General features: G+C 48.9%; 4 protein-coding genes across 7 annotated transcripts in view; 2 read left to right on the top strand and 2 right to left on the bottom strand.

Moving 5' to 3' along the window:
* The window catches only part of LOC125957618 (protein nutcracker), a 1,642-nt gene extending 1,365 nt beyond the window's left edge, over positions 1–277 (bottom strand). Inside the window, exon 1 of the mRNA XM_049690456.1 lies at positions 1–277. This exon is cut by the window's left edge and continues 156 nt beyond it. The gene's annotated coding sequence lies outside the window, so the exon portion shown is untranslated.
* Positions 278–381: 104 nt separating this feature from the next.
* On the bottom strand, positions 382–5,589 carry LOC125957594 (FACT complex subunit spt16). The gene is made up of 9 exons (XM_049690414.1): positions 5,171–5,589; positions 4,822–5,085; positions 4,454–4,753; positions 3,415–4,390; positions 3,128–3,326; positions 2,173–3,039; positions 1,835–2,100; positions 1,636–1,765; positions 382–1,266 (listed from the first exon to the last, which is right to left on the bottom strand). Exons 1-9 carry the CDS (start codon positions 5,237–5,239, stop codon positions 1,092–1,094), a joined length of 3,246 nt encoding a protein of 1,081 aa, XP_049546371.1. The 5' UTR covers positions 5,240–5,589; the 3' UTR covers positions 382–1,091.
* A 486-nt stretch (positions 5,590–6,075) lies between these two features.
* LOC125957611 (ribonucleoside-diphosphate reductase subunit M2) lies at positions 6,076–9,499 on the top strand. 2 transcript variants are annotated; one of them, XM_049690447.1, is made up of 5 exons: positions 6,076–6,305; positions 7,359–7,634; positions 7,708–7,988; positions 8,061–8,508; positions 8,586–9,499. In XM_049690447.1, the coding sequence occupies exons 1-5, from the start codon at positions 6,258–6,260 to the stop codon at positions 8,736–8,738; spliced, it is 1,206 nt and encodes a 401-aa protein (XP_049546404.1). In that variant the 5' UTR covers positions 6,076–6,257; the 3' UTR covers positions 8,739–9,499. The 2 variants fall into 2 exon arrangements, with proteins under 2 accessions (XP_049546404.1, XP_049546405.1); XM_049690448.1 differs by lacking the exon at positions 6,076–6,305 and adding an exon at positions 7,079–7,185.
* A 582-nt stretch (positions 9,500–10,081) lies between these two features.
* The window catches only part of LOC125957609 (protein ABHD1), an 8,024-nt gene continuing 3,105 nt past the window's right edge, over positions 10,082–15,000 (top strand). Inside the window, exons 1-3 of one of the 3 annotated variants that reach the window (XM_049690444.1) lie at positions 10,082–10,610; positions 14,508–14,666; positions 14,760–15,000. The exon at positions 14,760–15,000 is cut by the window's right edge and continues 351 nt beyond it. In XM_049690444.1, coding sequence (XP_049546401.1) covers positions 14,562–14,666; positions 14,760–15,000 — 346 coding nt within the window. In that variant the 5' untranslated portion in view covers positions 10,082–10,610; positions 14,508–14,561. Of the gene's footprint in view, positions 10,611–12,479; positions 12,586–13,222; positions 14,188–14,507; positions 14,667–14,759 lie in introns of those variants that run through there. The other 2 variants (XM_049690445.1, XM_049690442.1) reach the window with 2 other exon arrangements.

The raw sequence follows: 15,000 nt of genomic DNA, 5'->3' as shown, positions 1-15,000 counted from the left end.
AAGCCTCCACACAATTGACGGACCCCGCGCGATCGTGTTTCCTTTTCCCGTCTTGTCCAGCGACGCTCCTTGTTTTGCGAGGGATCAAGCCCTTTGCTAACACCCCCCGTGGGTTTTGGACATCACGGGAACGGGTTTATTGTGCAATAGATAGTGTAGAAAAGATATTTTAACCTTTCTGAAATTCACAAAACAGAAATCGGCGCCGGAATTTGTGTTGTCGCCAGCCGAACGCACACGCCGTTATGTGGCCAAAATAAGTCGTATAACAATCACCTATCCAACGAGCTGGCAACCCTGTCTCGTCGGTTTCATGTTTGAATTTATCGTTCTACCTTGTACTTGAGCATTTCGGGTAAAATCAAAGAAAAAATGGATTGCTTCCTGGTCGTAAGTATCCTAATCGTATATTTTACCCTTCAAAATTATCAAACTTGAGAGGCTCTCTTGATTTCATGTGCCTTCCAGCTCTTCTTCTGATTTTAAGGTTTGATTTTACACATATTCATTACTTTTTATGGTGATGATGATGCCTGGGATGATGATATCGGGAGACCGGTTTGCTACTGAGTTTGGAATCGTGCCCAGTTCAGCCACGCGGCCGCGGTAAACTGTACTTCAGCAGCGTCAATTCAATGAAAGGGCTATGCTAACAGGTTAACCTAACCATGATGAAGGGGAACAGGAGCACTAAAGGTACAACGATTTGCTTGGCAATAATTACAAACGGTGTAGAGGTACATTATGAGAACAATCTTGCTGCTGCTGCTGCTGCTCATGGGATGTGTATTTGAAAGAATACAATAATACGCCAGAGAGAGCCCTAACGCGTGCTAACGAAAGGGATGATCCTGTTCCTTGATTTCTTAAGAAGGCAGACGAACATTTTACATTAAGAGCCACGGATCGCAGTAATGCTGCTGCTGCTTCTTCTTTCTCCTGCTGCACAACCTCATTTTGGAGAGAACTCGAGTACAAAAATGTAGCACATCAATGGAATACCCTCCTGGTGCAAACGATGGAATTAGTGTGTCATTAAACCGAATGCAACCGACCGGCCGGCCGGCCAGCCAAACCCCCGAGCGAGGGCTCTACTTTCGGGATTTTTTGCTCTTATGGTTATGGCCACTGTCACGGCTGTCGTCTCGCGAACGTTTGTGGCTGCTGCTGCTGTTCCGATCGTGCTTGCCGCTACTGCTGCTGCTGCGGTGCTTATCGTTATGTTTATCCTTGTGGTTCTTATCCCGACGGCTGTGCTTGGAGGAGCTGTGAGAGGGAAAAGTGAAAGAAAACGATCAGACATCAGTCCATTGAATTCGAATGGCGTTGTGTACAAATTGCAGAGTGAGAACTGAGCCAAGGGATGAAATGATAAAACAAATAAAGCAAAGGCTAAGCTAGAATTTCAAATGACCTGCGATGGTTTTCGTGTCGTTTCTTAGGTGCCGCTACACCACGATCCCTTCTGCACGCGCCGCAGAATTGCCAGCATCCACACAAACGGACAGGTGGCGTGAAGCATGAGAATAGTGTGAGAATGTAAAGTGAGCATATCGCGATGCGAGCCGTGAAATCTTTGCAAAGAACATCTCCCGGATACCGATGATCATATTTACCACCTTCTACGTGACCTACCTGTGATGGGAACGCTTCTTCGATGCACTGCGATCCTCGTATCCATCGTTCTCGCGATTGCGATCTTCCTCAGCAGCCTCGCGCTCCAGATCGGACCAATCCTTGCCGGACTCTTCGTCGGAGCCAAGATCTAGGAAAGGGAAACACACAGGTTATGATCGTCGATTTGAATTCCCTTCTTCTTTGTCCGGAGGATTACCTTCTTCACTCCCACTATCATCCTCCGAGGCTTCCGAGTAGTCCTCGGAGTCGGATTCTTCCTCATCGTCGTCATCGGTTGGTTCATACGCGTCATCCTCTTCGTCTTCCGTCTCACTGTTGGCATCACCTTCACCCTCCGACTCCGGATCAAGGAATGTCCAGCCACCATTAGCGAAGAAACCTTCCGGATCGTCGGTGATGGTTTTCATGATTTTTGTCCAATTCAACGATTGTATACCCTCTGAGTAGCGAATGTCACACGAACTGGAAGAAGAAGAACACAAATTGTTGGGCATTATAACGACCAATGCATTCCCCTTGTACACTCATACATACTTTAACCACTCCTTCACGTGATCGAGCATGTTCATCGGTATCGCGTTAACCATCGCTATCTTCTGCTGGTAGTTTTTAAACACGAAAATCATATCGAAGTTACGCAGATGGAACTGCACACGCTCAAAGTGCACCAGCTCAACGTCCTCGAGTGTAATCACAAACGGTGGCCATTCGGTTAGGTTTACCAAACTGCCAGACGTTGGTTGTAAAAGTACCGTGCTGCGGAATGGAGCGCCCGGGAATCCAAGCTCTCGGAACGGTGTGTCGAACTCGATCTGTTGTTTCGTCATCGATTCGACCTTCTCGCAGAAGCTCTTGAACGCTGTTCGCAGCTTGTGACGCAACTCCCGCTCGGCCTGTTCCGCTGCCAGATCATCTCGATCGTGCATGTGCTGGTGTTTACCCAAATCGGTCGTGATTTCGCCCACTTCCGTGTAGAACTGTACATCAAGGTGCTTCTTCTTGCCAAACATGATCGCGTGCTTCAGGTGGAAGTGCAGCAGAATGATCATCTCACCGTCGCATGGCTGGAAGAATGCGCTCTTGATGTTGTTGTACAGAATGTCCACCTTATCGCCGCGGACCGACGTGTAACGGAAACCGTTCGAGTGTGCCTCTAACGAACCGGTCATCCGCTTGCTCACGATGTTCGGTCGAATGTACAGATCCTTCAGTTTCGGGTTACCCTTGTTCTGGGACATTACGAGCGTATCCTGCTTGACCAGATCCTCCTTTTCGCGCTCCTCGGCTTCGCGAGTTTTGAATCGCTTCTGCACCTCCTTGATGAGACGGAACGCGGTATTCAGGTTGGACGACGGTGCTGCTATCTCTCCTGGTTCTTTCGAGTTGGTTGAGCGATAAGTACTACAGAGCAAACGAGAAAATGCAATCCCATTGCAAAACATTATACGGATGATCAAGAGAGAGGAAGAGGTCGCTTAATACTACTTACACTTCTTTGACAAAGGTTGAGTCCGGATTTAGGTACATTCCGGCCTCGTTCTTGCCCATAGTGGCACCCGGATGGAAGAAGTTGATTCGCAAGTACGTGTAATCACCCTCCACCGATTGGGAGATGTTTTTGATAGTCGAAATATGGAACGGAACCGGTACACCGAAGATTGGCATAATCACTGTTTCGTATTTACGATCTGAGAAAGGGAGAAAAAAGGGGAGAACGGGTGCGTCAATCGGACCATTGTTTGACATAGCATACGGCATCGGGCTTTCCAAACTCACCGACATAAAGCTTCAGTTCCTTCACTTCGTCCTCGCGCGGCATCTGGTTGACGCTTTTGTACGAAACGGTCGATTTGCGTATCTTCTCTGCCTCCTTGCCACCACCCTGCTTCGCCAGTCGCTCCTTGGCCTTTTCATTCAGCGCAATCGCCAGCTCCTTCTGATGCTGCTTGCGTTTCTCCTCCGAACTTTGCTCATTACGCAGCTTGCTCTCGAGTACCGTCGACCGTTTGCCGCTGCGTCCGAGAATCTCGGGAGCCTTTTCCTTTTCTTGCTCCTCCTCCTCATCATCCTCCTCGTCGTCATCCTTCAGAAACACGCCGATGTTTTTGATCTTCTTCTTCGACTGTGTCAGCACGGCGGCCGGTGCGTCTTCGCTCACCAGCACCGTATCACCGACGAACAGGGCGTATACTTTCGATTCCTTGTCCGATGCTTCCGAATTTTCCAGTCCCGACAGACCAACGTTCAGGCTGAATACCATACCCTTACGCAGCACGGCCGCACATTTCGGTGCGATCGTAATTGAATTCTCGCGGAACTCCAGCCCCGTCGCAAAACCGAACGATTTCGTCAGCTTATCGACCAGCTTCGGTTCGGATCGCTTCGCGTACTCCAGCCCCATCTCGTACACCTCCGAGAGGCGCTTACCGGGCACCAGGCCTTTCAGCAGTTCCTCCTCTAAGTTGAGCAAAAAGTTGTAATGCTTCTGGATGGTATCGGTTGGGTTGACGAGCAGCGTGCGAACCAGGTTGGAACAGTACGATTTGTAACGTGCGCCAAGCGCACAGATGATCGATCCGAAGTGTAGATAGTTTTTATCGCTAAAAACACTGAACTTGAGGCTGTAATTGCCACCCGATTGGATGATCGCCGGGTAGCACATATCGAGCTGGTTGGTGTCCACACCACTGACGTACTTTTTGTCGGTTAGTGCCGTCTCTACACCTTCCGATAGCTTTGTATGTTTCACTTTCTGTAAAAGGAACGGATCTCGTCACACACTGTCGCCGGAACGTACTATAAAGTTATTACTTACCTTATCGGCATCAATGATTTCCATAATCTGATCCTTCAAGTACTTGTTGAACAGATCGATCGTGACCAAACATGCCTTCTTGATCGTTAGCAGCTCGGAATCCTCTTTCGGACACATGATGTAACCGATCGGAACGCTCAGATCGACGTTGGTAAAGTGCTTATCCTTCAGGAACGCACGCCAGTTCTCGCAAAACTCTCCCGGGAAGTTATCCTTCGTGAAGACCCCTACCGTCTTGCCCGCTTTCGAATTCTTCATCGCTTCACACAGCTTCTCGTAGTTCGCTTTGTCCTTGTCGTTCTGAAAGTGCAAAATGGTCGTTCTATCGTGAGGAAATCGGAAAAGAGGGTGCGGGGTGCCTAACATACCTTATCCCGAATCATCAACCGAATTTGTGGCAATCCTTCTTCCGGTTCCTTTTCGATCTGTTTCAGAAAGTCAATCTTCTTCTTGCTCGTAAGAAAGAGGATGGAGTTCTCGCAGAAAACGCTAATCGTGTCCGTCAGCTCGTATCCGAGTAGCCAGGTTTGCAGGGCCGTCGATTTGCTGTAGAGTGATTCCTCGTCCACACCGACGGCCGTCATGATGCAGTCCACCTTCGACAGGGAATCATCGTGGCTGAAGTCCGGTTCCTAGTGCACCGGAAGAGAGGGAATCAAAAAGGTAACTTCATCTGTTTTCATACCCGTGAAGCAGCTACTGCCGCCGCCGGCTTACCTTCCAGCTTGCGTAGAGACGCTTTATCCGGCGGAAGAAATTATCTTTGTCCAGCACTATGTTCGACATGGTGTTTCAATTTCCGTCCGGATCCTTGCTGCTGGACTATGAAAGCAAAGTCTGCTTGGATGGTAGTCGCTTGTTCACACACAATCTAGACGGCCGCCTCGGCCAGGTGTCCACCGCACCGCGTTAATCACAGCCCGCGCGACACTCCTCGTGCTCCAGGGAAATCGCAGAGGATGCGTGCGGGGGCTGCTTGGAGAAAACCACAGACACCAGGAGATACACAACAGACACACGAGAATTGTTCAGCGCCGCACACCAGATTCCCGCATTCCCGTAATTTTCCACGGCGGACGTTTTAACTCGCGGCAAGAAATGCGTTGCGGCTTGCAAATAAATAACAATATGGCGCCCGAGATATTGGCATCCTTGTTGCACCGCGGAGAGTGGCGTGATACGCATCTCCCTCACTCTCAACGAGCCGGCGCGCGCTCTTTTGTTTGACACTCAAGGTTGCTACATTGGCGGTGCGTCGGAACGCGGTTCGGTTGCTAAAGGCCCTGGTACACTGTATGGATTAATAGCACGTCGTAAAGTTAACTAAGAAAGTGTAGCAAGCAACGTATTCAAATGCCGAGTAGATGAAAAGAACGTGTATTGTAATAATCAATTTAAAAACACCTTAAGCTGAATCATCTCCGACCATAATCATGATAATTAATTTTATTTTTATCTCTTGTCGGCAAATCATTTCGGAAAGATGATATAGTAGCCCTGCACCTTAACCGTTCTTTGGCGCGCGCTTTTCTAGCAACCTCGTGCGCGGGCAAAAGCGAGGGAAAATTTTGGCGGCACCGGGCCTTCTTCACAATTTTTTCTCTTGCTGGCGTCAATATTCCGCCGATTTTCCTGGGAAGTGGACGTGTCGCTAAAGTTCTAGCGAACCAATTAAAAAAAGACAAAGATTTCATAAACTCTGATAATCCCTAAAGTGCTCCGAAGTTCGTTCAATCCGTGCTCACCAGTTTTTAACTTTTTCGACGCGTTTGTTTTTCTGACGAGTGACGCTAGTTGTGGTAAAATGGTTTTGGAAAAGGAAAACCTCTCTGAAAACATGGAAATCATCAAGGTAAGTCTGAATCACTTTCTAATGAGGCGTGGGTGCGTGGTGCAGCGAACGAACCGTCTAGAATTACGCCTGTAATTTTTAATTCTGGGCTAAACACGGGAATAAACTGGGCTGTCGAAAAGTTCTTGAAGAATCAAGATTATTGACCTTTTTGCAAACGGCCATCGCTTATCGACGGTATTTCCGGTAGCACGTTTCGTTGGAAGAAATGGCCAATTTTATCTCGGCTCTCGGGAAACAGAGTCAATTTTATCCCGGTATTTCGCAACGAGAGTAATCCAGACGCGGTTGCGCGCCATTTCGAGGCTTGGCAATCTAGTTTCCCTCCAAAAGTTGCCCCATTTATTACCCCCGCATTGAAACGAGTCATCCGAGCAACGGTTGCGGGTACAAGAAAATACTTGTATCTCGGCGCTCGCGATAGAGTGAAACAGCATGCTTGCCGCATATCTCGTTTCTCAAGAGTGAAAGGGAGGGCGTTGCCCAACGGAACGGAACGGAACGGACCGGAGAGTGCGTAAAATGTCGCCACTGCAAATTTTAGCTTGATACATGACTCCCATTCTAGCCATTAAAAACGGAAGGCTTCATCATGCGTCCAACAATTTAATGAAAGGCGTCTTTTTTCTGGAATTTTCCTTTAACGGAGCACCGCATACTTTGCATTTTACGCCAGAAACCGGTTTTTCACAAAATCAGCTGTTTTTGGCCTCCGGCGAGTTCGGGGCGAAATTTCATGACAGATTTTCAAGGGCGCGAAGTCCAACGGCGCCAGCAAACGACATGCGCAACATTCGCGGTGCATGTAAACAAATAAAGAAAATCGCTTCGATCAGATTGACCAGCACGTTTCTTCTAGAATGAAACCGAATCATTTCCTGTAAGCAACCGTACTTAGCAACCATCGCATTCGTAGAAGCCTCTGCTCGTAAACTGCATTTCTTCGTGTGCGTCGAGCTGCAGCAGAAGAGAAGAGCAATTTTCATTTTATGCACCAGCAGCAGCAGGTTCTTTTTTATGCAAATTCAACCAACCCTTTGTTCTCACGCGCAGAATACTCGCAAAGTGCTGACGGAAAGTGGTGCAAACGTAGCCGTACCGCAGGCCAAAGCAAACGGCGTTCCGATGGAGGAGGAAAAGCCCGTTGCCAACGAATCACCGATGGTGGTCGGTGGTGAGGAGACGAAAGAGAACCCTAGTACCGCGCTGTCGGAAGTAGAGCCTGAGCAACCGTTCGATCCGTCGATTGAGCCGCTGCTGATGGACAATCCGCGTCGTTTCGTCATCTTCCCGATTCAGTACCCCGACATCTGGCAAATGTACAAGAAGGTAAGTCACGCCTGGAAGGAATTACGCAACAGGAGCTCATTTTATTACGTTTTTACTATCGTTATCCCTTTAGGCCGAAGCTTCTTTCTGGACGGTCGAAGAGGTGGATCTCTCAAAGGACATGAAAGACTGGGATTCACTGAAACCGAGTGAACGTCATTTCATCTCGCACGTGCTCGCCTTCTTTGCTGCCTCGGATGGTATCGTGAACGAAAATCTGGTTGAACGGTTCAGCCAGGAGGTGCAGGTGACGGAGGCCCGCTGTTTCTATGGTTTCCAGATCGCGATGGAAAACGTACACAGCGAAATGTACTCGCTTCTTATCGACACCTACATTCGGGATCCGAAAGAACGGTAAGACGATCGACTGTCTGTAACTTGTCTTGTGCGTCCTGCATTAAACAATCATTTGTGGTCCACTATCAGGGATTTCCTGTTCAATGCCATCGAGACGCTGCCGTGCGTGAAGCGTAAGGCGGACTGGGCGATGAACTGGATCTCGAGCAAGAAGGCTAACTACGGCGAGCGTATCGTGGCGTTCGCTGCCGTTGAGGGTATCTTCTTCAGTGGCAGCTTTGCTGCCATCTTCTGGCTAAAGAAGCGTGGCCTGATGCCGGGTCTGACGTTCTCCAACGAGCTGATCTCGCGCGATGAAGGTTTACATTGCGACTTTGCCTGTCTCATGTTCAAGTATCTGGTACAGAAACCATCGCGCAAACGCGTAACGGATATCATCCGTGATGCAGTCATGATCGAGCAGGAGTTCCTGACGAAAGCACTGCCTGTCGATATGTTGGGTATGAATTGCGAGCTCATGTCGCAGTACATCGAGTTCGTGGCGGATCGTCTGTTGGTGGAGTTGGGCTGTGAGAAGGTAAGATGCGGAGACTGCACTTAGTGAATCGGACATTCACTTCAATTAACTGTCGGATATTTGTTTTCTTTTCTCAGGTGTACAACACGAAGAATCCGTTCAGCTTTATGGAGTTCATCTCGCTCGAGGGCAAGACGAACTTTTTCGAGAAGAAGGTAGGCGAGTACCAGAAGTGGGGCGTGATGGCAAACCGCCTGGACAATGTGTTCACCCTTGATGCAGACTTCTAAAAGGCCCTTTAGTTAGTGTGCCCCACATCTTGACAACCAGCCAAAGCGCGCATCTGGTATGCGTGTGTTCGTGCCTCATCTTCTGATTTCCCTTTCTGACTTTAAATCCATTCGATGGACTCGGAGCGGGCCGTAGATTCAAAGCATTCACGTGTTGGATGGCAAAAGGGCGCAAAAGTTTGTGATGATTAAGGAAACCGATCAATCGATTCAGCCGATGATTCAGTCGCACGAAACACATGTTAGACGAGGCTACAGCATCTTTCGATTAGTTTTTTTAACGTTTCAAGTTTGCGTGTGCACTTTTCTTAGTATAAATTGTATTTTTAAACTTCCTCTTCCTCCAATCGGACGCTTATGATGATTTCAGAACAAAATGTTAGCACAATTATCGACAAAATTGGAGGCAAATTGTAGAGTGATCGCAAACGTTCTTGCGACCTAGAAACAGCAAACGAATCCACCATCTACCCACGTCAGGATCTCATTGGAAACGAATCAGAAAACACTGGACCACATGATAAAACCGGAATAGGACGATCATCAATGTTTTTTTTTTCGATGGTGAACGCTACCATAAATCTTACTTGCATCCTCCACCCAGTCCATCTCCTTCGCTCACTGTGAAGGGATGTTTGGGGCTAGATAAATGCAGAGCGAATAATTGTAATTATATTATGTTAATATCATATGATGTGTATACACAATAAGTAACGGAAAAGATCATCCTTTTGGTGAAACTTAAATAAAGGTCTTTTTAACTATAATGTTTCGCTTTTTATCGATTTCATAGGATAGCTCGGTTCTGTTTAACCCCTTCTGTTTCATTTAGGTCTAGTAACAGCCATGTCCTCGTTCATTGTGAGAGCTCAAATGTGGTATCGATCAAGACGACCACGTGTTATCCATCCGGTTCCATTCATGAAAATTGCACGCTCCCGAATCACGATTGCTGCTCGCTCTCTCTCTCGAGAGAGCGGAAGGTATCACGACACGAAGTGCTCGTTGGCCGGGGCAAAGGACCGCGTGGCACGTTTGGCGCACGGATTCACCCAAGCGGCCATGTGCGCGGCGCGAACAGCAGCACACTGCGACAGCAGGCGACATCGGAAAATGCTCATTTCCTCCCGGCCGAACGGCGACCAGTCCCTGTCACGGTATACACCGGTACATCAGAGGAGTTCGTTGGCAGCGAAAGTAGCCAGCGGAGCGCATAAGCGTATAAGTATTGTCCTCGGTCGGTCGGCGCTTCCCTATCGGATCCGTTCCATTCACGGTCCTAGTGGTTTGGTGTAAGGCGCGTAGAGTTCCATCCATAAATTTCGGTTCTCGCCGTGCCTTTGTAGGCTGTGAGCTGATCGTCTGAGACCCCCGATAGCCGGGACCGGTGCTGGTGGTGAAGGTAGCGGAAGCTCCATCTACACGTTTGTGGTGGCTAAGGTTGACGACCGGTTGCCAGGACGGAGGACGACCGTTGTATCCCCGGATCGGATACCGCTGTGCTGGTCGATTTTTGCTCGGCTTTCACCGCACAACCTTGCATGACGTTGGCGTTGTTACATCGTGTTTGTGTGTACCGAAATCCGTAGGTCGGTTCGGCTAGATCCACCGGATAACCGGGAGGAGCCGAAAAGCCAGTGCCAGTAGCGTGCCAAGGTAGTTAAAGAAGAAAAAGCTAACGAGAGCATATCGAGAAAAACGATTAGTGAAACCGTGATTGTGAAACGTGGCAAAATGAGCTGGAAGAACACATTCCGGAGCTGGTGGTCCTTCTGATTTCTATTCTTCCCTTCTCCTTCGTCCTGCACTACCTGCAAAACACGCCAGTGCCACCAGAACGGCGCAGAACGAACGCATCCGCATACGGCAAAGGTAAGAGACACAAAAAAAAGCAACGAGACAAACATTTCATATTGTCCTTCGTGAACAAACGGGGCCAGCACTCCTCGTTACGGCCCATAATTGTGTGAATCGCACCTGGAACCCATCTGACGTTATTGCACCCGGTGTCTTATGTATAGCATCTTGCACGGAGTCCACCGGTGACCCACACCATGCAGGGCCGGTCCATGCTCCATTCTTAGGTGCGTCCCCGCATGTGAATGCCGGGGACATGGTATGGGAACGAGCGCATCTTCTGGCTTTTGTTCTGTCCTTCGGTTTCGTATGTCCTTCTCCTGGAAGTGGAAGCAGGACACACACACTCAGCGATGGGCTGTCGGGTTGTCGCAGTGCACCGCCGGAGAGATGGTGTCCTTATGAACGAGTGGAGTGCTTTCAATGGAGTGTTGCTGTGCACAATGGCCCTTCGGAGAATGTTGGCCGTTCGATTGTGTGAAGAACTCCTCATGGTGTGGCGGGGGTACACTGCGACACTTATGGAAATTGTACATCCTTAAAGCAAACATAGCGAACGGCATATCTGGTAGGAAAATTGCATTAGTTTCACGTGAAACTTCACTTGTTCCGTTGTTTTAATGAGGTTTTATGTTGTGTCTGCCACATGCTCCAAATGCCCAAGTTCTTATCAAAGATCCACCCAATGCGGATGTCTGTCGCGTGTTTGGGCTACCGCGAATCAAAGTTTAAATAAACAGCGTGGTGGTTGGGCTATTTAAAAGGGGACATGTAAATCGATAGGAATGCATTGTGCGGTCCTCTAGAGAGGGGCCCCATGTTCCGACTCAGTTCTCTTTCTCTCTCTCTCCTACTCTCTGCTTTTTCATTGCACAGCTCCTCGTTATCTGTTTCGCCGATTTGGCTCCCAAATTCTGCGGCAAAATGCTGATAGTCGTCCTGCGGGATGATCTCGCTACCGAGGAGACCTGGCCCCATCCTGACCGTTATAAATGATAATGCAGAGCGTTGCAAATATTTTAACAATCTCAGCACGCGCACACGCACACACTTGGTGGTACTTCCGGCACCCTCCGGAAGGCCAAGGATGCTCGGCGAACCGCATTAAAGCAAACACTTGGACCTGCCAAGGGAAAGGGTCAGTTGATGATGTTGTTTCGGTAAATATTGTTCCCTCGTCACACGGAACGAACTTGTGTAGGGATTTTGAATAATTTCGAGGGATTGCTTTGAGTGTGTGTCGGTGTCCGTGTTGTAATCGAAAGTGACCGCCTAAGAGCAGAACCTGTCGTGTCCAAGGATCAATGGTCGCACCCGGTCGTGAAATGTTGAACATTGCGCGAACTTGAACTACATCCTCAATTTAATGGTACCTGCCGTACGCTGTCAGTACATACGCCAGTCCACCTTGGTGAATAGACGTGCAATGTAATCCTTGAGCACGTACGGTTTGCGATAACGCAACCGATTCTACCGGTTTCTATTCGTTAAATCCGCGCATAAATCCGAACAGACGCACGCAGCGCTTAACCAGCAGCTTATAGCAACTCAATCACGGAACATCACATGCTTTACATGGGGGCTAAACTGCCTCGCAAGACAAGGTGTGTGAGTGCTGCGAGTGCGTTCGCTAATGGTAATACCCACCTTCTTGTGGCCCTGCCAAAAAACCCCTTTATGCTCTTTAGTGGAGACGCACGCTCACAAGTAGCAACCGAGAGCCGGTTACTAGACGCTCTTAGTATGCCACGAATAGATGGGTGAGAGATGATGAGAAGCAGCTCCATCGTGAGCCAACGTGCGCCGCCGTGCTCTTGTCGTGACGGCGCGAACCTATAAGCCCCCAACGCACTCTCGCGATCTCGTTAATAGCGTTCGCGAATCGGTGGAGCTAGCTTCGTCTTTGGAGCGGCTGCTGCTTTGTTGGTTGGCCTTTGTTCGAACTCCAAATCGCCAGACGCCAGGGGGAAAGGGGAATCAAGGGAGGCAGGTGAGTGATCTCATGCGGGGCTTCGTCATCCTCATACGAAACCGATCCACGGTGACGGCATTTGTTGGAACGACCAAAAAACGGGTGAAAAAATAAAGTGTTTAGCGTTGTGAGTGTGATCGCAACCCCGGCGCTGTGTTCTCTCTTATCAGCATCCACACCGGGCGGATATCAACAATCCAGAGTATGAATCAGCGAACACGGCGTTACATTACCGTTAAGGGGACCCGCCGCGTGCATCTGTGTGCCTGTGTGTGTTTGTTTTTTAGGGGCGAAAGGCGATAAATAAAATATAAATCCAAACAAGCGTGTATCCTTGAGCAGTGAAACCGCGCACCAGCAGTAATAACGAACGGGCAATTTGCGAAAAAAAAACCACGCAATGATCTCGAGCTTTCTCGACCTTTACTCCCGCGTACCGCGATGCCCACGAACCGTGGGGTGGATGGGTGAAACGTGCAAATCGCGTGCACGCGTCGCGGATCCGTCGTCTAGTGAGAGACAATCATGACGCTGGCGATGAGTGCGTTGATGTGCCACTGTTTTCACTTGTATTTATAGGATTGTTACGTGAAATGCGGTGACGACAGTAGTAGGCCGGCTTGCCGGCGGTTGCTTGATCGGATGCGCGAAGCATAATCACTTGTACCGGCAGCAGCGGTGCCGGCGGCGCCAACGGTGGTGATAGGACAAAGATCAGCCAGAGGCGAGCTAGAAAAAAATGCGTCAAAAGAAGCGAAGACGATAACATACGGCTCACGAGATAACACGATGCGTACATTAGCATCAACCATGCTCTACCACTTAAACTATGGGCGGGGGTCTTGAGAATGCTATGCCAAAAAATGTGTGGAATTCAACGTCATATGCTAACATCTATATATGCTGCTTCTTCCAAATGGTCCTTCTAGAACAATAGCTTCTCGTACTAACAGTTAATTCGGTATGCTGTAAGTACACTTGCACCGCGTGGCATGGCATGGTTTACGATCGAAGCGTGAAGCTCGTCGTTTGGCAGTCGAATTGGTTTCCGCTCGATATACCCGCTGTACGGTGAGGTCGGCCTCGGCCTGTAGCATGAGGCGTGTATGACCATCATTAGACGATGATAGAGTGGCCGCTTTTATGCTTCTGGTTCTTTCGATGTGCGAGGAAAAGCGTTTCAAACACACGAAACACACCACCAAACGGTAACGCTAACGACGTTCGGCGACCCCATGGCATCGATTTTCCCCCGGACCATGACCCGGCAGCAGGAGTCCGCCCCACCAGAATAGTGTGTGGTCTCTATGGTCAGACGACCACCAAGTGCTCGGCTTATCGAATGATGTACGCGGTCCCACGGACTTGTGGTCTTCGATCGGCTAATGGGCTCAAGTATCGGTAGTCCGGCAGTATCCGGACGTAGCGCTATACTACAAGTAAAGTCCTTTTCATAAATTAGTTTAGCGATTGTTTGCATTGTAATGCTGTGGAATTGTTTAAAATTTTCAAAATCCCATCTATAAGCGACCGCTTCAATCGTAATGGCCGTGTACGAGTTACGGCGCAGAGAATTGCTTTTGGTCTGTCTTATCGATCCACTGGAATTGGATTTACATGGTAAGCACTGGGGATTGATGGATTGCTCTGGACTACAGAGGTCATCGGGCAATTGATTCGTCCATCTCGCAAGATAGAAGCTCTATCTATTGAACATTGGAACAGATTGAAAGTAGAAAAGGGGCTTTCGAAGTCTAGAATGGCTTGAAGGGTGCATACAGCGAGCCAGTCACTAGGACCGTACTGATTACGGTTGAGATGTTTTTCATAACCCACCATGCACTAAATGGCCATCGTGAAGATTTGATTGTGTAGTAATGTCTTTTGCCTTCGCGCAATGATGCATCCTTTAATTGCATAATTATGCATTCTTCCCACAGATCACACCTTTCGGTAGTCCGCATCCTGTTACAGCTATAGCGATTAGTAGAACAATGCTGTCGCTTCTGTACAACTACCTGACCAACCTGCCCCGATGGCACCTGGTGGCAATCGTGTTCGTTGGTTACCTCGTCTACTACTTAATGGAGGTAGTGAAGGTAAGATAAAAGCTCTACAGCTCTTACGATCAAGCGAAACGAACAGCGTGTACGATCTTACGATGTCCTGCATGTCTTCTTCTGTACTCACAGCGACCGATTCTGGCCGTTTCGAATGGACCGTTTAAGCAGTACCTCCGGAAGCACATCCCAACGCTGGAGCATAAGTTTTGGCCAACGTTCTGGTGCTTCGAAAGCCGGGCTCAGACCGTGTTTGCGAGCATCATACGTTCGAATATTATGCCGGCGATCGATTATCGGCGCGAAGTGTTAACGCTCCAGGATGGCGGTGAGGTGGCCCTGGATTGGATGGAGCAGGGCTGTGATCCGGAGG

This window comes from Anopheles darlingi, chromosome 3 (assembly GCF_943734745.1).
Source record: "Anopheles darlingi chromosome 3, idAnoDarlMG_H_01, whole genome shotgun sequence".
Taxonomy (NCBI): Eukaryota; Metazoa; Arthropoda; class Insecta; order Diptera; family Culicidae; genus Anopheles; species Anopheles darlingi.
The sequence above is the reverse complement of the archived record's forward strand: the minus strand, read 5'-3'. Positions and strand labels throughout refer to the sequence as shown.

Excerpts from the sequence above, each read along its gene's own strand:
- LOC125957594 (XM_049690414.1), bottom strand. The coding sequence starts at position 5,239 with ATGTCGAACATAGTGCTGGACAAAGATAATTTCTTCCGCCGGATAAAG. Across the intron at positions 3,327-3,414 it reads GGAACTGAAGCTTTATGTCG|ATCGTAAATACGAAACAGTG; the intron begins GTGAGTTTGGAA and ends TCCCTTTCTCAG. Across the intron at positions 2,101-2,172 it reads CACGTGAAGGAGTGGTTAAA|TTCGTGTGACATTCGCTACT; the intron begins GTATGTATGAGT and ends TTCTTCTTCCAG.
- LOC125957611 (XM_049690447.1), top strand. The coding sequence starts at position 6,258 with ATGGTTTTGGAAAAGGAAAACCTCTCTGAAAACATGGAAATCATCAAG. Across the intron at positions 7,635-7,707 it reads TCTGGCAAATGTACAAGAAG|GCCGAAGCTTCTTTCTGGAC; the intron begins GTAAGTCACGCC and ends TTATCCCTTTAG. Across the intron at positions 8,509-8,585 it reads TGGAGTTGGGCTGTGAGAAG|GTGTACAACACGAAGAATCC; the intron begins GTAAGATGCGGA and ends TTCTTTTCTCAG.